General features: G+C 34.5%; 1 protein-coding gene and 1 pseudogene across 1 annotated transcript; both read right to left on the minus strand.

Moving 5' to 3' along the window:
* Positions 1 to 4,107: 4,107 nt before the first annotated feature.
* LOC132270798 (probable LRR receptor-like serine/threonine-protein kinase At3g47570) lies at positions 4,108 to 23,192 on the minus strand (annotated as a pseudogene).
* Positions 22,938 to 25,591, minus strand: LOC132269864 (probable LRR receptor-like serine/threonine-protein kinase At3g47570). The gene is made up of 3 exons (XM_059771099.1): positions 24,100 to 25,591; positions 23,271 to 23,370; positions 22,938 to 23,229 (listed from the first exon to the last, which is right to left on the minus strand). The coding sequence occupies exons 1-3, from the start codon at positions 25,589 to 25,591 to the stop codon at positions 22,938 to 22,940; spliced, it is 1,884 nt and encodes a 627-aa protein (XP_059627082.1).

The following is a 25,591-nucleotide window of genomic DNA, read 5'->3' on the forward strand; positions in this document are numbered from 1 at the left end:
TCTGAAGCTACAAAGTGAAGTTACTTCATTACCCTTGACTTTAGGGTTTTTGCCTTGTGGAAGCTGTTTTGTTCTACCTTGCTTATCTACTTGTGTATTCCATACAAGCAAGTGTATTTGACTTATCCAAGGCTGTGGGAACCTAGTTTGATCATCAAGTGAAGCTGCATTATGAGTTGACAGATCTACCCCTCTATTGCAAAAAAGTAAAGCTAGGGTTTCTTGTGTTGCTTAGGCTGTGCATTCATTCTTATCTTGTGTTGCTGCTTAAGTATTCTGTATTTGGTGTGTTAACACCTTCTTTCATTGTTGATTTGCTCATGAGAGCTTTTGTGTCCAAGCATTGGGGCTGTAGACTGGGGGAGTGCCTATGTGCACATTGTTGATCTTGTGTGTGTATAGAGGGAGTGAAAGTCAGTGTCCTAGTTAGTACATGGTGGTTGGAAAGTGGGGCAGCTGAGTGAGTAACTATTTGTATGCAGCAAGTGAAGATGGTGGGCTAGTGTGTGTGGATTGGTTGTGAAAGCTAGTGTCTATTCATATACAAGGGTGTGTGCAGTGAGTGAGATAGCTGAGTGTGTAACAAGATTCATACTACTAGTGGAGGCATTTATTGGCTGAGGCCAAGAACCAAGGTTTTCCCTTTTGAAAGGATTTCCTTGTATATCTTGTGTTATGTGCTTATTGTGTGTTTGATTGGTATTGTTGATTGAAAAGTAAAAGGTTTAGTAAGACCAATTCACCCCCCCCCCCTTTTGGTCCAACATATTGATGGTGATAAATGTGTGTTATGTGCTAATTGGGTTTATTAGTATGATGATTTTTAACTTGTAAAGAAGCATGCTTAGTGTTGGTTTGTTTTCATGATTTTCAATTGTTATGACAATTTATGTTATGAGCATGGAAATGAAATTATGAATTGTATATTTAAATTACTAGCAAAATGTAAAATGAGAATATGAGTTGTTCATTTTTAGTAACTTATTAATTTATTAAAAAATGTATGTGGAACTTTATGGTTGAATTGATGAAATGAAGCATGAAGCATTCATGCATCAATTGGGAAGAAATAGGGGGAAAAATGTTTTAAAATAAATGAATTTATTCTTAGAAATATATATATATATATATATTTTAAAGGAGTTTGCGAAAACCGGACGCCTAGGAGGCGCCTAATGATTCGTGATGTTAGTGTAGTCTAGAAAGGAGCATGGTTAAGCTAACTAGGCCGGATGCGACGTCTTGGAAGTGCCTTGTGGTCATGGATAGTTAGTCAACCCTCCATTCGTGACACATTGGAGGTGCCTTGGGTCGGATTACACTAACGATTTTGGAAGTTGAAACGGAAATGTTTCGGAAAATGGGAAGTGACATTTGCACATTGCACTTCATGACATTGTGGTAAACTTGTGATTGGTTGATATCTGTTATATACTTGTTATTGTATTTGAGAATGTGCGTTTCCCTATAGCATGATCCCATTCACTTTTTATCTATTCATTGTATGAATTTATGGGGATATAAGAAGTGTGTCTTAGACACTTCCTACTGAGTTTATGCTCATCCCATTATTTTTAACATTTTTCACGACACGGAAAAGGAGTGGAGGGCGAAGATCCACCATAGGTTTAGATGAGCTTGAAGACTCATTTTATTTTGTTATCTTTTGCATTAGACTCTAATATTTTGTAAATGTAATATTAATTATCTTGTGAAACTTTAGTTTAAGTAATATAATGTTGTAAGATATGAACTTTTAAATTATAACTATATTTTTGAACTGTAAATTGATGTAACTAAAGTATGTCCCTTGTTTGAATGAGATGAAGGAACGGGACTTTTGTATGTATGTAACCATTTTAGAAATATAATATAATATTTGTATTGTGCGTTGAGACATGATAAGTTAGATTTAAGGCCCAGTAAGGCCATTGTATTTATTTTTTGTATTTCAATAGATTGTTGAGGAATATTTTTTAAGGAAGTCATGTCGAAATTTTTATAGATTTTAATTATTATTTTGGTATTTTTTTAGCGTTACACTTAAGAAATTCACTTTTTATAAGCTTGGCACCAGCATTCTAATGGCCAAACAAATGAATCCACATCAAGTGCCAAAACATCAAATCAAACAAATTATTTATTAATGATTTGAATCTTCTTATCGATGAGACGGCAAAACAGGTCCTTGGCACTTTTGTTCAACCCATTAGAATTTGGAAACTAAGAAGTTAACCAGTTTACAATAACATTTTTGGCATATGGACGAACCAGACAAACTAGTAGGTACAGAAATCTGATTTTATATTGTTAATTCGTTGTCGAAAGAAAAAAAAAAATCCTTGTCAAAAAGAAAAATAATAATAATAATAATAATAATAAATATTCCTGACAGAAACCCGGCGTACCAGAAACGCCATTCCTTTTATATTATTGTAGCAGTTTTCAGTCTCGAAACAGAAATTTAGAAAAGGAGAGAGATTTATTACCGAGGCATTTTATCAAATTGGTGGTAGACATAAAAGAATGAGTTATTCTTACAATTGCAAATCAGAAGCTAAAATGGAGTAGCTAAAATGAGGTGTAGAGTCTTCAAACAGTGTTAAAGATTATATATGACACAATCTGAATCAAACCCATTTAAAATCTATACACAATGCTCCGTGTGAAGAAGATACTGTTACTTGTGAATCGCCGGAGCCGGTCATCGCCACCATGAGTTGATGATCGTCAACTTCAGGTAGAGAGCCATCACCGAACTTATCTGGTTTAAATCCATAAATTGTTAAGGGATGGGCTAATATTTTTTTAGTGGGTTAATATTAATAATTATTTTATTTTTGAGTGGGGCTAAAATCACCTATACTAAAAAAAATTAAAAATTTTTTGGAGTGGGCACACATAGATCCACCATTAGAAACAAGAGAGAGAGAGAATGTTTTATGTCTAAATAAGCATAACCGTAATTTCAAAGCAAACAACTATAAGCATAGGCTCAATCAGGGACAGACCATGAAAATGGGAAGGGGAACTAGAATTTCATAGTATATAATTGTAATGTGGAAAAAAAAAAATTAGCATTTAATATTAGAAAAATATGCAGGGACAATTGCCCCCGGAGCCCGTGTAAGTAATATTAGTTAGGTGTTGTCTGATCAAATTAAAAATTAACAATTAAATACAAAAAATTTTAAGAGCTAAATTCTAATCTTATAATAAGTTCAAGAACAACACTTGATCAGCTCAATTAAGGTATGTACTTTTATAAGCTTGGCATCAGCCTTCCAATGGTCAAATAAATTGATCCACATCAAGTGCTCAAACATAAAATCAAAAAAATTATTTATATAGTTCACCTTTGAGAAGGAGATCCACCAAATGGGAAATACAAAAATTATGAAAATTACTTTTTCGCATACAGACGAATCAAACAATACAAACACTAACAGCAGCCATAGTTTTATATTGTTCTTTCGTTGTCAAAAACAAAATTTTCATTCAAAAAAAAAAAAACACATAAACATATATATAATTCTTTCCAATAGAATCCAGTCACAATAGAAATGCCATTCCTTTTTATTTATTTATTTTTTTTGTTTACTGTAAAAAAAAAGTGTGCAGCAGTATTCAGGGCTTCCCAAGTGAGATGAATTGGCCGGCAGATAGCATTTGCAAGTCCAAAATAGGATGCCCCTGATGACAGAATAAAATAAGATCAATTACATTGAAATATCATCATGACCATCATCTTTATTTTCAACCATCGAGAATTGCAGAGATAAATTATTTATATCTCAAGTATAAATCTATGATTTAATACAAGCACTTAAATAAACACATGCTAATGCAAAATACCGATAAAAGCACAAAAGGATTCCTATAGAATGGAGCAATTCTATTCCCATAGAGCATTCGAGTGGCGCAAATGCAAATTTTGTATTGTTGGGCGAGGAAATTTTGCGATCAGTTCTTGATGGGGCAACACAGAATTGAGTACCTAGTGTATATATATATATATATATATATATATATTTTTTTTTTTTTTTTTTTTTCTTTTTTGTAATTGAATTCAGTAACTAAGACAACAAAATAATACCAAGTATATATAGTTATATATGGCTAGTTATGGCTCATATATTTCCATGACTTTCAGTTCTAATAATAATGTTTCCAAAGGATTGAAACACAGTGTGAAACGCATCAATACTCGAAAGAAAGCATATTATCTCATTTTTTAAGCTGTATACTCTATACTCTTGTCAAAATAGACGCTTCTTTCTAAAGGGATCAATAGTATGATTTTCGTAAAAAAATTATATACAGTGTAATCCAACAGTGATATAGCATAGTAGAAGGCATCATAACCCCGGAGGGTATATTTGGTTCATGCAATTCAAGTATCACACAGGGAAGATTATATAATGTCTCATGTTCAAATTTACGAATTACAGTATAAATTTTAATTATGTTGAAATTACTTACATGCCTCTTTATTGTCTATGGAAGTGCAACCCAGGGGGAAAAGGTAAAATATTATAGTAATAGCCTTCTTGAAGAACATTTAAATGAGAAAAGCTGCACACCATAGGGCAGATATGAAAGAAAAGCTGCACACCGGAGGGCAGATATGGAACAATATACTGTTCTTGATGAATCAACCAATTCGTCACCCTTGATGAATCTGGGATAAGAGGAAACAAAATTAGCCATCAAACATTTGAATGTGATGTACGAAAGTGAAAGATGCAAATTAACAAGGCGGCAGCCCTTTCACCAAGAAGTCAAGCTTAAAGATAACAGAATCAAACGAGCTATCCAGCCTTTTCTGGCTCTGGCATACACAATTCAGGAAATTAAATAATCATTTTTTCACAAAATCAGGTTTTCTATTAGTTAAATGAATTCGATAATAAATTGAACAAACACAGTGAAAATTAGTGTAGCCCTGCTCAAGAACAGAACACACAAATCAAGAAATGGTCAGAAAAAAAGGCGAAAAGAAAATATTGTAATGCAGTTCTGGGGCTCATTTTTCCAATCTGCGGAGATAGAAGTGCCAACAAGCTATGGGTATGAGGTCCTCGAGGGATCCTCAGTTAATATTTTTTCCTTTAAAGTGCAAGCAGTACAAATCGATGTTACGCTTCCTCTCATTGTGGAGTTAGGTGTGATTTATATTAATTAGCATAAAGTACATTCAGTGTCCTTGATAAGTAAATGATTGGTAAAGTTTAAACATTCCTTGGGGTGATGTAATACCCGATATTTTAAAAAGGATTTATTAATTAAATTAATTTATATTATATTATTATTATTATTTTTAAGTGATTTGTTTTATTTAATTAGGTGCTTGATAGTTGTGATTTGTTTTCTTTAATTAAGTGCGTAGGTAAATTGTATTGTTTTAATTAAATTATATATTTTGTAATTTTAATTGTTAAATTTATATGGTGTTTGATTTGTGGAATGCTAGTTAGTGAAGTGTTTATTTGATTTGCGTGATTTTATGTTGGTGTAACTTTATTGTTAATTATTGGTAGCTATTAAATTTAATTTCATTATTTTAGGTATTTAAGTTATTTGGATTGGGATTAAAGGAAGTTGGACCAACGGATGTGGTATTGGGCTTGAAGGAAGCCTTGTTGGGTTAATTGGTAAAGGCCCGTGGTTGGGAGGATATTTAACAATTATCTTTGCATAATTATACCTATATAATTACATGTGTATATTAATTCATTATTAAATCATGGGTAGGGGCATATATGTCAATATAATTATATATTGATATATATAGGTATATATAATTTATTTAACTAATGGTTATATATGGAAGGTAATATATATATATTTATATTAAAATATATGTATGTATATATATTATTTAAAAGATAAATATTATTTATTTTATATGATAATCCTAATGGGAAAAGGATTTAGGTTTTTGGATGTGTATAAATAGACATATAAGACTTTAGGGTTAGGAGTTTTTCTACGTTAGAAAAATACGAGAATTAGAGAGAGAAGAAGAAGGGCTAACGAGAAGGAGGCCGGATCAAAGAACGTAAGAGGAGACCGGATCTGGAAAAGAAAAGGCGAGTTCTTCTCTACTTCTCCTCTTAGAACTCATAAACTTATCACCTTGATTATTGAAATAATAATTGTATTGTATTGAATTAAATTATTAATCGAATTAGATGAGCATGTTTATTTTTTTGAATTTTTTTTTTTATAGATTTAAACATGTGAATATATGTATGAATTGTTCGGATAGTTTAAATATTGTATGTGAGGGAAGGTTAATTAAATATTATTTCTGAAATTTTCTTATAGTTTGTTTTAACTTTATGTAGCATGATTAATTAAATTAAATGGACCAAAATATAATTACATATATTTAGTTATGGCCAAAATTAATAAATTAAGCTTGTGGATTTTTCCTAGAATTTTCTGGACTGATTTGATATTTTTTTAGAAAAATTCGGATATTTAGAATTATATATATATAATTATATATGTGCAAATTAATTATATATATATATACTGTATATGTTTACGCACTGATGGTAGTTTAGAAAGGCGATATTCCAGTGTGGTGCGGCCTATGCTAAAAGTATGTGCATGTGAATCTGGGGCATTGAATTTTGAAATACATAATAGATTGATTCAGTGCATTAGGGTGTATAATATGTTGATGGCTACGCTGATCTAGACCGTTGGATGAGGTGGATGATGGTGGATTGATTCGCTGCAGCGCACCAGCAGGGACGCGGTACAACTAACCAATAGGAGCGCGCCGCGTCAGCAAGAGGAATAGCCAGCGTGCGTGGCAGCGCGTGGCCGCGCGTGCGCGCGCGTGGCAGCTCGTGTGAGCGTGCGCTCACTCTCTAGCGCGTGTGAGGGCGCGTGTGAGCGCGTGCGTGCGTGGAAAGATGTGTGGAAGCGCGTGCAAGGTGCTTCGGAGAGTGTAGAGGCGCGTGGTAAGGTATTTGGTGTCTCAAAAAGGTCCGGTAAAGTCCGGAGAGGTTCTAGAATAAGTCTCGATGTGTTCTAGTTTTTCTAAAGGCTGTAGAGTGTTGCTAAGATATGTGGTAGCCTTTAGCGTGTGTAACAGAATAAATTAATGATTATTATAGAAGGAAATGAATATATATATATATATATATTTATTTATTTATTTAGTTATTTATCTATAATCGTACATGAGTATATGGTTTATTTAACTTGCGATTAGGATGGAAGGAAGTAGTTATATATATATACATCTGTATATGTATATATAGTATGGAAGATATTATATACGTATATATTACATAATACATTTGTATATGGATATCATTTAAGATAATTATTATTATAAGTCTTATTTGGTGTATCTGAATATGTGGGTTATTAATTATTGACATGCTTATTATATGCATGAGATGTGTATGTGTGATTTAGCTTATTAGTTAAGTTTAAGGTTGGTACATGGTTGAATTGTAGGCATGGATGAGTTGCCAAAGGCTTAAATATATTGCCTTATTATTCGTATAGATAAAATACATACGTGGAAAGTATGGATGAATTGCTAATTAAAAGTATAAATATATATACTTGAGGAGGCATGGTTGAGTTGCCAATATATAGATAAATATATTCATAATAGCATGGTTGAATTGCTATAGCAAAATTAAATTGCTATGTATGTTAGATGATTAAATTCATCTATGTGTACGGTAGGTATGAGTTGGATTTAAGTTAGATATTCTTAAATTAGAATAATCTAGTGGTTACATATTAGTGTATTACTTGGTATATATTAATAAAATATTGTGGGTGGAGACATGAATGATTTGTGAAAGTTTAAATTTCTGAACATGTAATTTAAACAATCAAAAGTATTACTAGGTTTTGGATTTTAGTGGATTATTCATTTAAATGTAATTTATAGCTAAAATGTTAAATTACTGGTTAGGTTGGAATTAAGGTGAGTGGAGTTTATTTTATAGGAAACTTATAAATGATGGTTTTGGTCTAGGTCTGATTATTAATTAATCGTTGGTAAATGGATTTAACAATTTAATTGCACCTATTAATAGATAGGATTATTGTATTATATAAAAGTATTTATATATATTTATAGCATGGTATATTAAAGTTTAAACTTTATTAGGGTTTGTTTTGATATAGATGATTTGTTTATTGGCTTTCAGAGGTTTGGTAGAGGGAACTTGTTCGTAGGGTTTAATCCGCGATTTATTTTTCAGGTTGTTAGAAGGTCAAGTCTCAAGGTTGAGGATCCGCAGCTGGAGGATTTATCCATTCTTTCTATTTATTTACAAGTAGGATATTATTATTGTTACAGTTGAGATTAGTATTTATTTGGTTGGAATTCTACATAGTAACTTTTGGTTAAGGGGTCCTTGAGTTACGGGATTCCCGAACTGTAACCATTTGGAAGTTATTAATGGATTTACTATTAATTAGATTTCTTCAGCGTTTTATTTTATTCTTTATTTCATTTTGTAATCTGTGCTTGTTTAAATACTTTAATTGTTTTGATATTCCCTAATTTTGTGCGCGGACTTGATCAACCCGTGTTCCGAAATTAGGGGGTATTACAGTTGGTATCAGAGCACTCCAGGTTCAAGTTTCCCTAGGGTGTCTTTCGTTATGTGAATTCCGCTTTGTGTACTCTTTTCTTTAGAGATTAAGTTTAGGATACATTGTATTCCTTTACGGTCCGTTAAAATCGTACTGATGGCTGTCGTTTTATGTTAACAGCATGGTTAACACTGGAAGAGGACAGAATCTGAACCGTCGACAGAGGAGAGCTGCACGTAGGCAGCAAGAACACCTGCAACGTCAGCAAATGGAGGAAGAGCAGCAACGACTTGGGTTTCAGGATGAGGGTCAGCTTCAGGAGGAGCAAGAGGAAGTTCAGGCTCCGGCTCAGGGCAGGGATCCAGAGTATCCTCCTCACATCAATGACCTCATTGCTCGGGCTATAGAAGCTGGGGTAGTAGCTGTCCTTCGGAATCAGCCTCAGGTACAGTCGGCACCGTTACCAGCACCGGTTGTTCAGACTGATACTTGGGAGAAGGCCAGGAGTTCTTTCACAAAAGGGAGTCCACCTGAGTTCACGGGCTCCACGGATGCGAGAGCAGCTCACCAGTGGAAACAGGACATTGAGCGACATCTTCGCTTGGTTCAGTGCACGGAGGTTCAGAAGCAGATACTTGCTACCTTCAAGCTAGTTGGGGATGCACTGCAGTGGTGGGAGTCAGTTACCACCATAGAGGAGAGGATGGCATTGACTTATGATGAGTTCAGTGCACGCTTTGAAGAAAAGTATTTCCCTTATGCAGTTAGGGCAGCCATGAAGACTAAATTTCTTAATCTGCAGCAAGGGAACATGACAGTGGCGGAGTATGAACAGCAGTTCACACGCTTATCTCTCTTTGCACCGGAGGAGGTGGATACAGGGGAGAAGAAGCGCAACAGTTTTGTCAAGGGACTGATGTGGTCTATCAAGAGAGCTATTACTGGTAGTCCAGCCTACACTACTTATGCTCAAGTGGTGGACGCAGCTTTGCAGCTTTATCAGCTAAATGAGGATTTCAGACAGACTAGGGCTGAGAAGCGGGGTGGCAAAGATTTTGCTAACCAGCCAGCTGCGAAAGTGAATGATAATGGGAACCGACAGAATGACAAGGGCAGATTCCAGGGCCAGCAGCCTTGGAAGAAGCACAAGGGTAATTCAGAAGTTCAGAGAGAGGGAGTTTCCACTCAGCAGACTGGAGCACCTCAGACTGGACTGGGACAGCTACAGGGTAATCACCAGGAGGGGCAGTCAAGTATATTTAGGGGTCATTGCTATAAGTGTGGAGATTATGGGCATTCAGCCAAACGGTGTCCTGGGTTGGCTCAGAAACAACATGGGCAACAGGGACAGTGGCAACCATTACCTACTCCACAGATTCCACGTGTGCAAGCTCAGACATTTCCGGCCTTACCAGCACCACCGCCACCGCAGGGACAGCCTATACAGCAGTTGCATCAGGGTATGGTGTACAATGCCACACCTTGCACTGCATGGGTACCTCAAAAGAATTGAGGTATGTTTTTTTTTTATTTCAAGGTAGATGTAGAAATGACTTAGTAGATATAAGTGCATCATGTTCATTAGTATCTGGATGGTTTTGGCTTATGATGGTGATATATATTTATACATATATATACAAATCATTGACTGTTAGTATATTACACCACTAAGTGTTTAAGTAATTTACACAATTGTGAGCATTTTATTATAGATATTTGCATATTAAATATCTTACATGGCAAACAGTGGAATAAGGGAAAATGAAAGTTTGGGACAAATAATCAAAATTTCATTTCATGGATTCGTGAATTCCGAGGACGAAATTCCTTTTATTAGGGGGGAAGAATGTAATACCCCGATATTTTAAAAAGGATTTATTAATTAAATTAATTTATATTATATTATTATTATTATTTTTAAGTGATTTGTTTTATTTAATTAGGTGCTTGATAGTTGTGATTTGTTTTCTTTAATTAAGTGCGTAGGTAAATTGTATTGTTTTAATTAAATTATATATTTTGTAATTTTAATTGTTAAATTTATATGGTGTTTGATTTGTGGAATGCTAGTTAGTGAAGTGTTTATTTGATTTGCGTGATTTTATGTTGGTGTAACTTTATTGTTAATTATTGGTAGCTATTAAATTTAATTTCATTATTTTAGGTATTTAAGTTATTTGGATTGGGATTAAAGGAAGTTGGACCAACGGATGTGGTATTGGGCTTGAAGGAAGCCTTGTTGGGTTAATTAGTAAAGGCCCGTGGTTGGGAGGATATTTAACAATTATCTTTGCATAATTATACCTATATAATTGCATGTGTATATTAATTCATTATTAAATCATGTGTAGGGGCATATATGTCAATATAATTATATATTGATATATATAGGTATATATAATTTATTTAACTAATGGTTATATATGGAAGGTAATATATATATATTTATATTAAAATATATGTATGTATATATATTATTTAAAAGATAAATATTATTTATTTTATATGATAATCCTAATGGGAAAATGATTTAGGTTTTTGAATGTGTATAAATAGACATATAAGACTTTAGGGTTAGGAGTTTTTCTACGTTAGAAAAATACGAGAATTAGAGAGAGAAGAAGAAGGGCTAACGAGGAGGAGGCCGGATCAAAGAACGTAAGAGGAGACCGGATCTGGAAAAGAAAAGGCGAGTTCTTCTCTACTTCTCCTCTTAGAACTCATAAACTTATCACCTTGATTATTGAAATAATAATTGTATTGTATTGAATTAAATTATTAATCGAATTAGATGAGCATGTTTATTTTTTTGAATTTTTTTTTTTATAGATTTAAACATGTGAATATATGTATGAATTGTTCGGATAGTTTAAATATTGTATGTGAGGGAAGGTTAATTAAATATTATTTCTGAAATTTTCTTATAGTTTGTTTTAACTTTATGTAGCATGATTAATTAAATTAAATGGACCAAAATATAATTACATATATTTAGTTATGGCCAAAATTAATAAATTAAGCTTGTGGATTTTTCCTAGAATTTTCTGGACTGATTTGATATTTTTTTAGAAAAATTCGGATATTTAGAATTATATATATATAATTATATATGTGCAAATTAATTATATATATATATACTGTATATGTTTACGCACTGATGGTAGTTTAGAAAGGCGATATTCCAGTGTGGTGCGGCCTATGCTAAAAGTATGTGCATGTGAATCTGGGGCATTGAATTTTGAAATACATAATAGATTGATTCAGTGCATTAGGGTGTATAATATGTTGATGGCTACGCTGATCTAGACCGTTGGATGAGGTGGATGATGGTGGATTGATTCGCTGCAGCGCACCAGCAGGGACGCGGTACAACTAACCAATAGGAGCGCGCCGCGTCAGCAAGAGGAATAGCCAGCGTGCGTGGCAGCGCGTGGCCGCGCGTGGCAGCGCGTGTGAGCGTGCGCTCACTCTCTAGCGCGTGTGAGGGCGCGTGTGAGCGCGTGCGTGCGTGGAAAGATGTGTGGAAGCGCGTGCAAGGTGCTTCGGAGAGTGTAGAGGCGCGTGGTAAGGTATTTGGTGTTTCAAAAAGGTCCGGTAAAGTCCGGAGAGGTTCTAGAATAAGTCTCGATGTGTTCTAGTTTTTCTAAAGGCTGTAGAGTGTTGCTAAGATATGTGTTAGCCTTTAGCGTGTGTAACAGAATAAATTAATGATTATTATAGAAGGAAATGAATATATATATATATATATTTATTTATTTAGTTATTTATCTATAATCGTACATGAGTATATGGTTTATTTAACTTGTGATTAGGATGGAAGGAAGTAGTTATATATATATACATCTGTATATGTATATATAGTATAGAAGATATTATATACGTATATATTACATAATACATTTGTATATGGATATCATTTAAGATAATTATTATTATAAGTCTTATTTGGTGTATCTGAATATGTGGGTTATTAATTATTGACATGCTTATTATATGCATGAGATGTGTATGTGTGATTTAGCTTATTAGTTAAGTTTAAGGTTGGTACATGGTTGAATTGTAGGCATGGATGAGTTGCCAAAGGCTTAAATATATTGCCTTATTATTCGTATAGATAAAATACATACGTGGAAAGCATGGATGAATTGCTAATTAAAAGTATAAATATATATACTTGAGGAGGCATGGTTGAGTTGCCAATATATAGATAAATATATTCATAATAGCATGGTTGAATTGCTAAAGCAAAATTAAATTGCTATGTATGTTAGATGATTAAATTCATCTATGTGTACGGTAGGTATGAGTTGGATTTAAGTTAGATATTCTTAAATTAGAATAATCTAGTGGTTACATATTAGTGTATTACTTGGTATATATTAATAAAATATTGTGGGTGGAGACATGAATGATTTGTGAAAGTTTAAATTTCTGAACATGTAATTTAAACAATCAAAAGTATTACTAGGTTTTGGATTTTAGTGGATTATTCATTTAAATGTAATTTATAGCTAAAATGTTAAATTACTGGTTAGGTTGGAATTAAGGTGAGTGGAGTTTATTTTATAGGAAACTTATAAATGATGGTTTTGGTCTAGGTCTGATTATTAATTAATCGTTGGTAAATGGATTTAACAATTTAATTGCACCTATTAATAGATAGGATTATTGTATTGTATAAAAGTATTTATATATATTTATAGCATGGTATATTAAAGTTTAAACTTTATTAGGGTTTGTTTTGATATAGATGATTTGTTTATTGGCTTTCAGAGGTTTGGTAGAGGGAACTTGTTCGTAGGGTTTAACCCGCGATTTATTTTTCAGATTGTTAGAAGGTCAAGTCTCAAGGTTGAGGATCCGCAGCTGGAGGACTTATCCATTCTTTCTATTTATTTACAAGTAGGATATTATTATTGTTACAGTTGAGATTAGTATTTATTTGGTTGGAATTCTACATAGTAACTTTTGGTTAAGGGGTCCTTGAGTTACGGGATTCCCGAACTGTAACCATTTGGAAGTTATTAATGGATTTACTATTAATTAGATTTCTTCAGCGTTTTATTTTATTCTTTATTTCATTTTGTAATCTGTGCTTGTTTAAATACTTTAATTGTTTTGATATTCCCTAATTTTGTGCGCGGACTTGATCAACCCGTGTTCCGAAATTAGGGGGTATTACAGGTGAGGAAAAAAAAAAAAAAACCATTGGACTCTACACAGAAATTGAACAGAATCACTAGCTGATAATGAAATAGACATCAGCTCATTTCCACGTTGGGCATTGAAGTCAAATAATGAGATCCAACTATCACCGGATTTTAATCAACCATTTAAACAAACATGCAACTACATCCACTTAAATGCCACCATAATAGAGTCATGCCAAATGCTATGCAGAACATATTATCTAAATCAATCTCTATGCGACATACATTTGGCCTACAGCCACAAGCCTACTGTGTTTCATGTCAGCAGAACACACAGAGACTTATGAGGAAGCATATGAACCACATGACTCTTTGATCTTCTATCTAGAATAGGCTTTACCTGGTATGAAGTTGTGGATAGAGAACTCAGTCCAATATATATATATATATATATATATATTTCTCTTAAATCAGTTATAAGAAAATAATATTACCTGTTGATTAGGGTGTCGTGTAGTCATAGTTTTTCTTGCTCCATGTATTCTGATCCCACGAAAAATATCCCTAACTGAATGTAACTCAGCTGCTACATCATTAATGTTCAGTCTTTCACTGGCCAATTCTGCAGAACAAGCGCGCTAGTCCAATTTCAAATATTGAAACCAAGCAACCTTGAAATTTGTGGCTTCTTGTGCTGCTTTGATTCTTGGTATGTTTTGTGCTTGTGAGCTCATCTGCATTTTCCTGGAGAAGTATGGGATCTGCAATCTCTTCTACTTTCTCCGGCAAAGCGGCCTTGATAAAGCTATAAAGGTTTAAACCGTCTCCAAACATGTCATCGGTGGGTCTCTTCCCAGTGAACATTTCCAGGAGGAGAATGCCAAAGCTGTATACATCACCACTTGTTGACACCTCACTTCTCATACCATACTCTGCAATGCACATGACTATTATTGTACAGGATTTTAATACAAAAATTATATGTAAGAAAAAAACTCTTCTTTATACATTCTCTTGGTATAGAAAAATTTGACAAATTGATTTGTCAAAGGAAAATTGGACAAATTAATTTGTCAAGGACATGTGCTTTTAACTTCCATAGAAAGGATTTATATCATTCAAATACCAACATGGAATTAGGATGCTTACAAGTACTAGCAAAATCAAACACAAAATAAATTTCATTTGACATAATAATGAGTGCAGTTCGCTGCCATCATAGGCCAAATGCAAATCCATGTTTGATGAAACCACTAAAGGAAATTTTCAGAGGAATGATTCTTAGGGTTCCTGGTTAGTATCTGCCAAATCAAGTCTGAATAAAAAATGGATTTAACAAGCAACAAGAGCCATTATCAGTTTGCTCCTATTTATATTGGCATTTGAAAATACACTTGTGTTTTATGGTATTCCTAAAAGATTTTCACCAGTATCTCTAAAAAAAATTTGTAAACACAAGATAAGAAGCTAAAAACTTCAAAGAGAATTATCAAGATAAAGTGTAATTTTCGGGGTAGGAGAGATTTATTGACTTATAAAAGGAGATGATTCTTGGCATGAAATTTTCATGATTGTGAGGCTACAAAGACATTAAAAAAAAACTAAGTGGAGTAAATACAAGTGACTTCAAAATTTGTGTGTAGCTGGGGAGAGTTCTAATTTCTTTATTACATGTATTTTGCATCAAAGTCCGTTTCATATGAAAGTCCTAATGAATAAATAAATAAATAAACAAAAATGGAAATTGAAAGAAAAAGTAAAACAATTAAGAATTGTCGAAAAGCATGTCTACCTGGAGCAGTAGAACCAATAGATCCCCTTAGTCCCGTAGAACTTGTATGATTAGTAGTATAAGGGGTTGCTGCACAGAGGAATCTTGCTAACCCAAAGTCACCAACATGTGCAGTCATTTCATTGTGTAAAAGAACATTGCTTGGCTTGAGATCACAGTGTACTATTGGGGTGTGGCATTGATGATGAAGATAATCTACAGCACAAGCCATATCAATAGCAATATTCAATCTCTGAAGAAAGTTTAAGTTCTTGGGCACTTCATGTGTGAACTCTTCAGTTTGATTCGGGTGCAACCACTCCTCTAGACTACCTTTTCCCATGAATTCGTAAACTAAGGCCTTGAAATCATTACCCCGATGATCAACACTTGAACATGCAGTTATCACCTTCAGAAGATTCCGATGTCTGATGTTTCTCAATGCCTCGCACTCAGCTAAGAAACTCTTGGAAGCCCCATGGTGCGCAAGGTTAAGTACCTTCACAGCAATAATGGATACATCCTGATCAAGGATTCCCTTATAAACAGACCCAAAACTACCCATACCAATCAAATTGGCAGCAGAGAACCCATCAGTAGCTTTAAGGAGGCTCTGATAAGATTCTTTTAAGAATAACTTTGCTGGTGAACCTGAAGAAGGCACATTTTTTCTCATTCTAAACCAGAAAAAATACAGAACATACAACAGAAAAATTAGTCCCACAAGCCCGCAAGGTATGCTTAATACTAATTTTAAGGAAACAGTCAATCTCTTTTTTCTAGGCCCCTTAGATTTGCATATAGGGAGCATTAGTTCAGGTATACCACCGCAGAGCTTACTATTTCCTGTGACTGAAATAGCACTTGCATTCTTAAAGATGCCTTTTCCTGGTACCATGCCCTCCAAATCATTAAAAGATAGATTCAAATACTGCAAAACCTCAAACCCCTCCAAATATTCTGGAATTTCACCAGAGAAGTTATTGTGAGATAGATCTAAACTGTAAATACTACGCAAAGATCTCAAAGATGAAGGAATGGTCCCATGAAAAAAGTTTCCGCGCAAAAGTAAGATTTCCAATCTTACGCAGCTACCTAGAGAGACAGGAACCTCACCGGATAACTCATTGTCAGAAACATCCAAGTAACCAATATTTTTTAAATTTCCAACTTCCATGGGAAGAGATCCAGTCAAATGGTTTCCGGAAAGGTCAAGACCTATTGATAATGATGAGAGACCAAAAATCTGTTATGGTATTGTACCACTGAGGTTGTTTTGATTAAGATCCAATAGGACCAATTGTTGGCATTTCCCAAGACTAGAAGGGATGCTGCCACTGAGATTGTTTTCATTTAACTGAACTTGGGTTAAAAAGGTTAAATTTTCAAAAGAGAATGGGATATTTCCGGACAACTCATTTTCTTGGAAACCTAGTTGTTGTAGCTTTTGAAGCCTACCAATGTCATGGGGAATGTTACCTGTAAATTGATTGGCTGCGATATATAAGGACTCCAGGTTAATAAGATTCAAAATCCCTGTTGGAATGTCCCCATATATATGATTGTATGATAAAGACAATTTAGCAAGCTTAGTTGAGAGGTTGCCGATGGATTCAGGCAACTTCCCTCCAAAATTGTTTAGACTCAGATCCAATTGCTCTAAGCTGGTGGCATTGGTCAAAGAGGATAGAAAGATCACGTCATCAGCTTCCCCACTTCCAAGATTATTTGAGGAAATTAAAAACCGCCGAAGTTCGTGCAGCTTTTCCAAAGTAGGAACTTTTCCTGTGAGCTTGTTTGTACTGGCCATAAGGTACACCAGATTTGTTGCATTTGATATTGAAACAGGAATAGAACCAATGAATTGGTTAATGCCGATGCCAAGGAATTCAAGGTTTGGAAGTGTGATGCCAAAGCTTGAGGGAAGACTCCCTTGAATTTGGTTCTCAGTCACATCAATAGTCATGAGAGAAGAGTGATTAAAAAGTGGAGGGGGGATCTCACCAGACAACCTATTTCCTCCCATTCCCATAGAAGTAAGGTTTAGCAATCTGCATAGAGCATCCGGAATGCTCCCTTCTAAATTATTTAGGGTTGCATAAAAATACTGAAGAGATGATAAATTCCCCAAAGAAGGAGGAATACCTCCCGTTAGATTGTTACTAGCAACATAAATTCTTTCAAGCTTTGACAAGGAGCCAAGCTCTGCAGGAAGTTTACCTAACAGACTGTTGTAAACAACAGTAAAGAGAATGAGGGAAGAACAACCAGATATGTTGGCTGGAATTTCACCTTCAATTGAATTATTGTCCAGCTGCAAGTACTGCAATCTTTTCAAATGGCCAAGTTCTGGAGGGATGACATGGCTGAAGCTATTGTTCTGGAGCTGTAGTTTCCTAAGAAAGCTTAAATTTCCTATGTGTGGAGAAATAGATCCAACTAGCTTATGGGACTGCAAGTCCAACATGGTTACTCTATGATGTCGGTGACTACATGTAACGCCAGGCCATTGGCAGAAGTGAACTGATTCATTCCATGAGCTCAATGCCTGGAGGGGTTCACTGGTTATTTTGGCCTTGAATGCGAGTAATGCAAGTCGGTCTGTTTCATTCCCTCCGAGTCTAGAAGTTGCCATGGTGACAGGAAAGCTTGAATGCAGTAAGATTATGTAACATAAAATTATAAGATAGACGAAAACATTGAAAACTGACCTTGATATGATTAAGCCCAAAATCAGAAGCCCCATTTTACTCAAGAACTTGTGACTTTTCTGATAGCACTTGGCAATTGATATAAGGCTGCTTTTCAGTGCATGGTTCATTTCAGGCAATGCAGACACATTTATATGATGTGTGACCAATAAAGCCAACCATAAGAACCAAAAATATAAAAATGAATAGATTACAACAAACCAAGAATAAAAAATAAATAAATCAAGGGAAAGAGTCTTGAGACTGACGAGTTAAGGATAGACCATTTCAATTTATAGAAGGTGGGACAAATGCATTACACCTTCCTTAGTCCACATTGGTTCTGCTGAAACAAACCATTTTGGCAATTTGAAATTGCCAATTTTCCAACTTGAAGGTGTAACTCAAACCATTATTTATCCGGAGGCTTTGAACTTTTTGTCAGCTATAACTAAACTAGTAAGCTTTCATACTGTTGGTTCAGACTTTAGAGCAATTAACTAATTAAATTTGAAGGACCAACTTTTCCAGTCTTATCAAGGGAAATAAGCCATTCTCTGCATAAATTGGCAGCCAAACCATTTTAGCTAGTCTGATTTTTTTTTTTTTTTTTAGTTTCATTATTGCTTCAGTCCAAGTCGATTTTACAATATTAGCTAGTCTCGGAAGTGCTGCAATGGCTGCTACGTCTAATGTTAATGCCCATCTTCATTGTAGTCTAGAAATTAAATTATGTGTGCTCTTAAGATGATTTTTCAGTACATTCCGAACTACAGAATGAAGCAATTGAGACCAACTGACCTTAAACTCGGTAAAGGTACTACACAAGTTCTAGCTTTCATGGGCGAACAGCTTATTTAAGTCCTTCTGTATCAAGAAAAATAATATTTTCAACACACATACACACACACACTCATAGAGAGGGAGGGAGGAGAGAGAGGTGACAGAGAAAGGGAGATTAACAGGTCAATGCCGTTGCTTAGGACTAAATAATTCTATCATTTTGGCATAGAAAATATACTCTTAGGGTGTCATTTTGTATAATAAGTTCAGAAAGGAAAATCAGCTCAGTTAGGATATGCACTTTTCTAAGCTCACCACCCGTCCAATGGCCAAAGAAATTGATCCACATCAAGTGCCAAAACATCAAATGAAACAAATTGTTTGTATAGTGGACTTTTCAGAAGGAATCCACCAAATGGTTAGGAGATCCAAATATTTAATAATGATAGGAATCCTGTTACTGATAAGATGATAAAACAAGTCCTTGTCACTTTGGTTCCAACCTTGACATTTGAATTTGGGAACTACAAAATTGATTAGTAGAAAATAAAATTTTTGGCATATAGATGAATCAGACATACAAATACTTACAGCAGTTCCGGTTATATATTGTTCTTTCATTGTCAAAAACAAATTGTTTTCCTTACCCAAAAAAACAATTAATTATTCTTTCCAATAGAACCCAGGCACACCAGAAAAGTCGTTCCTTTTTTATTAGTTAGAGAACGTTTCGTAGAAGTGATTTGAGGGGGAAAATGTCTAGCAGTGTTCAAGTCTTTCCAAGTGGTTATGATTTGGCCGGCTGATAGCATTTGGAAGTCCAAAATTGGATGCCCTTGATGATAGAATAAGATAAGATAAATTACACTTAAATATCAGCATCACTATCATCTCAATTTTCAACTATTCAGGAGGGATGAGGTAAATTATTGATATCTCAAGTATCTATTATTTTAAAACAAGCATATAAATAAACAAATATACCAATGCAAAAAACTGATAGACGCACAAAAGGATTCCTATATAATGGACCAACTCTGCTCACTTCCACAGGACATTCAAGTGGCACATAAGCAAATTTTGTTTCATAGTGTGAAGGAAAATTTATGATCAATTCTTGATGTGGCAACACAGAATTGACTTACCTAGTGTGGATGTATTGGTATCACTGAATCAGATTCAGAATTTTTTTTTAATCGAATTCAATAACTAAGACAACAAAATATTACCAAGTATATAGTTATATATGGCTCATATATTTCCATGACTCCCAGTTTCGTCATTCTCTTGTCAAACTAGTGAATTTATACTCAAAATTTGGTTGTAAAATCAAGTTCTCCTGACATGGGATTGTTTTCTTGGCAACTTATTGGGATCACAATTCTGCCTAATTTGCTAAACCCAGAAATGCTATCACCAGCAGAAGCAACAATAAAAACAACAAAAACACATCCAAACAACTGCTATTCATGTATCTTAAATTTTTAAAAATTGACATGTAAGAAAAATAATAGTCTTGCTATAATTAATTAAATATAACGATACCACCAAGGATGCTAGCATAGTGGAACTTTCTCAATTAAAAAGCCAATGCTTCAAGCTCTAAGTCTCCGTAGGGGCCAAAGTAGGTGTGAGTTTCACATATAAAAAGAAATAAAACATAAATCTAACCATTAGTTACAATCATATAAATTGATTATCCATGTATAGGTGAGGTTTTTCTCCATTTCACATGGTGACAAGAATGTGTCAAATTACATTGTCCTTCGTTATTATACAGTTTATCTCATTTCCTACCAACTCTCCCTCTCAAACATCAAGTTTCAGTTCATACAAAACCTAAGGGAGAAATAAACGCAGCTCCAAAGAGGAAGGAATTCTTGGATAGACACTGAATGTTTATCAACCCTAATTCAAACCAGAAAATCAAATACAACAAATCATAAGCCATAATAAGCCATAACCCATAAATACCAAAAGTTTAACCTAACCCTAAAGACGAGGAAATTATTGGATAAAAGGTTTAACTGACTTGATGCTCTAGGGAATTCTTGACCTAGGCTAATTGCATCATTGGCCAGATGCCAATATGAGCTCTGCAACAGTTTGATTTGCGACAAAGTATGCTAAGCATTCCAGTAATACAAGTTATGAAAGTACACATAACACCTCTATCTAAAATCCAACAAACATGAAAATTTCAAGAGTAATTAAAAACACATTTAAATTCACAAAATCAGAAGAGTTAGAACAAACCTGCATTCGCTTTAGTAATTATATTCTCATGAAATGGGCTTCCCAAAATTGAAGCCAAAATGACTTTAATCCACAGACCATACCAAGAAAATATATATAAAAGGATTTGAATAAGAAAATGTATCTTCTCAAATGGACCATAGTCACTGGGCTGAGAAAAGTAAAGGAGATCAGTACAACAACTCAGTGTACCCTAGCTTGGGATTATGTGCAATGCAAGGACAGAAGATGGATTAACCAGTGTAAAAGAAAGTATGCCCCCAATTTTTCTTACTGGGATGTTATCCCTGCCCAGTTGTTTTGCATAAAACTGGAAGAATTGCACAAAACCCTTCCAACTGGAGAGAAACTAGGCTGCTCTTGTTTCACCGTGCAACTAGCATATTCAACCGTTCATTACTGCACTTGTAATACACGCACCGCACATTTATTACACAGACGGTCTGTATGCACCCGTTGCATGGTGCAACAAGTTTTCTCCTCCAACTGACCAAGTGCATAAAACATGTATGTCGAATTGCATAAAACCCCTTTGACTTGGTATATATATATATATATATATATATATATATATAAAAATAAATAAAAAAATAAATAAAAAAAACCCCTCAATTAGTTGGAGGGAGTATTTTGAGAAAAAAATTTTAAATAAAAGGAGTGTACTGTAAAATGTTACAAGTCAAAGTGGGGTTTTATGCAATTCAACCTAGATTTTATTTATGTTGAAATTAAATACATGCCTCTTTATTGAAGTACATTTACATGATAAAAATATAAAAGACAATTGTAATAACCTACTTGAAGTACATTTAAATGACAAAAGTTGCACACTGGAGAGAAAATTAATGATAAAAGAAAACATGAAAGAAAAATAAAAATAAAATACAGAACAATATATGTAACAAGCGAGAAAGAAATATCTGACATTGCGCACTTGATGAATCAACCAACTTCTTCGAGTTTAAAAGGCCTCACACATCTGGGATAAGAGGAAACATAATTAGCTATCAGACATTTGAATGTGATATAAGAAACTGAAAGATGCAAATTAAAGTGGTTCAGAGTAACTGGCATCCTTTAACCAAAAAGTCAAGTTTAAAGATAATACGATCAAGCGAGCTATCATGTTTTTTTTTCTGGCTTCTGCCCTACACAATTCAAAAAATTATATAATTATTTTTCACAAAATCAGTTTTTCTTTCAGTTAATGAATTAGATAAAATGAAAATAAAAAATCGAAACAACACGGAGAAGAGCAGTGTAGCATTCTCAAAATAAAACATAAAAATTGAGAAATATTTCATAGCTAAAGCACTTTTAGTAACAGAATATTAAGTAATAGTGATGGTTTTTTATGTCACAAATGCTCTCCTTTGTTGCAGTGGAATGGTCTAAATTTTTATTGACAAGGGTTAAGAAGGTGAAAAAAAATACTATTATGCAGTCCTGGAGGGATCCTCGGGTGGTGGAGGTACCCAAGTCATTTAGTCATCTAGCAAGCTGTAGTAAATAGAAATAGAAAAGAAAGAATAGCCAAGGACCCTCCAAAATGTTGATTAGGGAGCATTTGACAACTTGAAAATTTTAAAGTTACCTTTCCAGAGGCACTGTGGACCATGGAATTAACATAAGAGAGAGATGCTTATATTTTCTCTCAGTTAAGAAGACAGTAAATCAGTCATACCAACTCAAGATTAACTGCAGTCAACTAGTTCTTCCAACATGTGTTCCACCAGTTCCAAGAAGATTGTTCCTGATGACATGCAACTTGGCTACAACATCACTAATAACCAATCGTTCAATTGGTGACTCTTCAGAACATGCAATTCTGATTCTAAATATCAAAGTCAAGCACTCCTGAATCTTGTAACTGCTAACATGGCTTTGATTGAGAGTGTTGTTGGTGCTTGTGCTTGCCTCCCCCTCTTCTCCTAGCTGAAGAAGTACTGAATCTGCAATTCTAATTACTTTGTCCGGCAAAGCTGTCTTGGCAAAGCTGTCTTGGCAAAGTTTTTAAGGTTCAGTCCATCAATAAACATCACATCAGTCAGCCTTTTTCCAGTAAACATCTCCAGCAAGAGAATGCCATAGCGGTATACATCACCGGATGTTGACACCTCACTTCTCATACCATACTCTACAATTCACACAACCCAGTGCAAAAAGAAATGTAAATATCCCTTTAGCAAACAAACATTTTATATGTGAAACGTGGATTCATTATACATTGTTTAGACCTAAGAAGGAGTAACCTAATTTAGCATGCATAGATGAGTCAACAGTTCATCTTTTAAGCAAACACTTTTTTTCTTTTTCCTTTTCCCATCTTTTAGTACAAGGACTAAGATGCCTCAACTATATAAAAACCTTAATCCTGTTTTTAAAATCCACCAGTTTACTCTAAGTTATTATTTACAGAACTCTCTAGAAAGATATAATTTTTCAAAGACTTAATACTTGTGAACAATTAATCTATCATTTGTCATACTCTTCAAATAAGTTATTTAAAGTAACTAAATACTTGTTAACAATATGCATGTTAATCGCAATTCTGTGCCAAAACTTAAAAATCATGTTCATGACTCGAAGAAAGTAAAATTTTATTTTCAAAACAACGATTACTAATGTTCCTTCTAGTTCTCTGCCAGAGCAGCTCGAAGCAAGTGTAATACAGGCGACAAAAGTGGGCAATGACTCCAGAAAGTATTGCTCATTTGCTCGACAACTTTTTTGTTCCTTCTAACTTAAACTGATTTGGATTTGTGATAATACATATTTCACCAGAACTCCTTAATATTTTGGGCAAGAAATGTTAACAGAGAGAAAAAATAATAATAATAAATAAATAAAGTTGTACTGTTAGTACCTGGTGGCATATAACCAACGGATCCTCTGATTCCAACAGAATTGGTTTGATTTCCAATATCGTTATCGTTAGCATCAAAAAGAAATCTTGATATCCCAAAGTCACCTACATGTGCAGTCATGTCATCATCCAAAAGAACATTGCTTGGCTTCAGATCACAGTGAATTATCGTAGTTTGGCAATGATGGTGGAGATAATCTAGTGCACAAGCAACATCAATGGCAATAATCAATCTCTGAACAAGACTTAAATTTTTTGGTTCCTCATACGCCTCAAGTTCTCCTTGAATTGGATGCAACCAATCATCTAGGCTCCCATGGACCATGAACTCACAAATCAGAGCCTTGAAGTCATTATTTTGGTGATCAGCACTTGAACATGCAGTGATTACCTTGACAAGATTCCGATGCTTGACGTTCCTCAATGCCTCACACTCGATGATGAAAAGCTTGGAAGCTCCTGGCCGCAAAAGATTAAGTACCTTCACTGCAACCTTTTCCCATTCCTTATCAAGAAGTCCATATACAGACCCAAAACTACCCACCCCTATCAAATTGGAGTTGCTGAAGCCATTTGTAGCTGTCAGTAGACTTTGGTAGGATACTTTCAAAAAAAAGCTTCCTGAATTTCCTAAAGAAGGTTTTTCTCTCTTCTTTTTACGCCAGTAAATAAATAGAATGCACAACAGTACTATTAATCCAAGAAGCCCTGATGCTATGAGAATTATTAATTTCAATGCAAGTGTTAATCCCCTCTTTTTGGATCCTTTTAACCTGTTACAGAAGTTACATGGAGGCAGCTGTAATTCAAGTATACCTCCACAAAGCTTATTGTTTCCAGTGACTGAAACTGCAGTTGCATTTGCTAAGAGACCATTTATTGGTACCACACCCTCAAGATCATTGTAAGATAGATTAAAATTTTGTAAAAATTCAAAGCCCACAAGGTATTCTGGAATTTTTCCTGAAAAATTGTTGTGAGAAAAATCTAAAACTTGAATACCTCTCAGAGCACTCAAAGATGATGGAATGCTCCCTTGGAAGAAGTTACCCGCCATAGATAATTTCTCTAATTTCACACAGCTACCAATGGTGCTAGGAATTTCACTGGACAGCATGTTATCAGAAACATACAATCCACCTAAATTTTTCAAATTTCCTACTTCCATGGGAAGTGAACCAGTGAAACAGTTTTGAGACAAATCGAGAACGGCTGATAAGGAAGAGAGACTGACAACTTCTGAGGGTATGGTACCATTGAGATTGTTGTTAGAAAGATCAAGTATTAACAAATTTTGACATTTCCCAAGACTTGAAGGGATGCTGCCATTAAGATTATTGCTTTCCAAACCCAAGATGTTTAACATACTTAAATTTCCGAGAGAGGAGGGCATGCCTCCAGAAAAATTATTAGCTGACAAGTCGAATGTGTTTAGCTTTTGAAGCATTCCAATCTCAGTGGGAATTTTACCTGTGAACTTGTTGCCCGACAT

This window comes from Cornus florida, unplaced genomic scaffold (assembly GCF_030987335.1).
Source record: "Cornus florida cultivar Cherokee Brave unplaced genomic scaffold, ASM3098733v1 CherokeeBrave_3.0.0_Hap2_Chr08, whole genome shotgun sequence".
NCBI classification, from domain to species: Eukaryota; Viridiplantae; Streptophyta; class Magnoliopsida; order Cornales; family Cornaceae; genus Cornus; species Cornus florida.

Bases quoted from the DNA above. Each gene is read 5' to 3' on its own strand.
- LOC132269864 (XM_059771099.1), bottom strand. From the start codon at position 25,591: ATGTCGGGCAACAAGTTCACAGGTAAAATTCCCACTGAGATTGGAATG. The intron at 23,371-24,099 runs GTACTAACAGTA...TGTGAATTGTAG, and splicing joins CGTTGGTTATATGCCACCAG to AGTATGGTATGAGAAGTGAG. The intron at 23,230-23,270 runs GTTTATTGATGG...TTGCCAAGACAG, and splicing joins AAAAGGCTGACTGATGTGAT to CTTTGCCAAGACAGCTTTGC.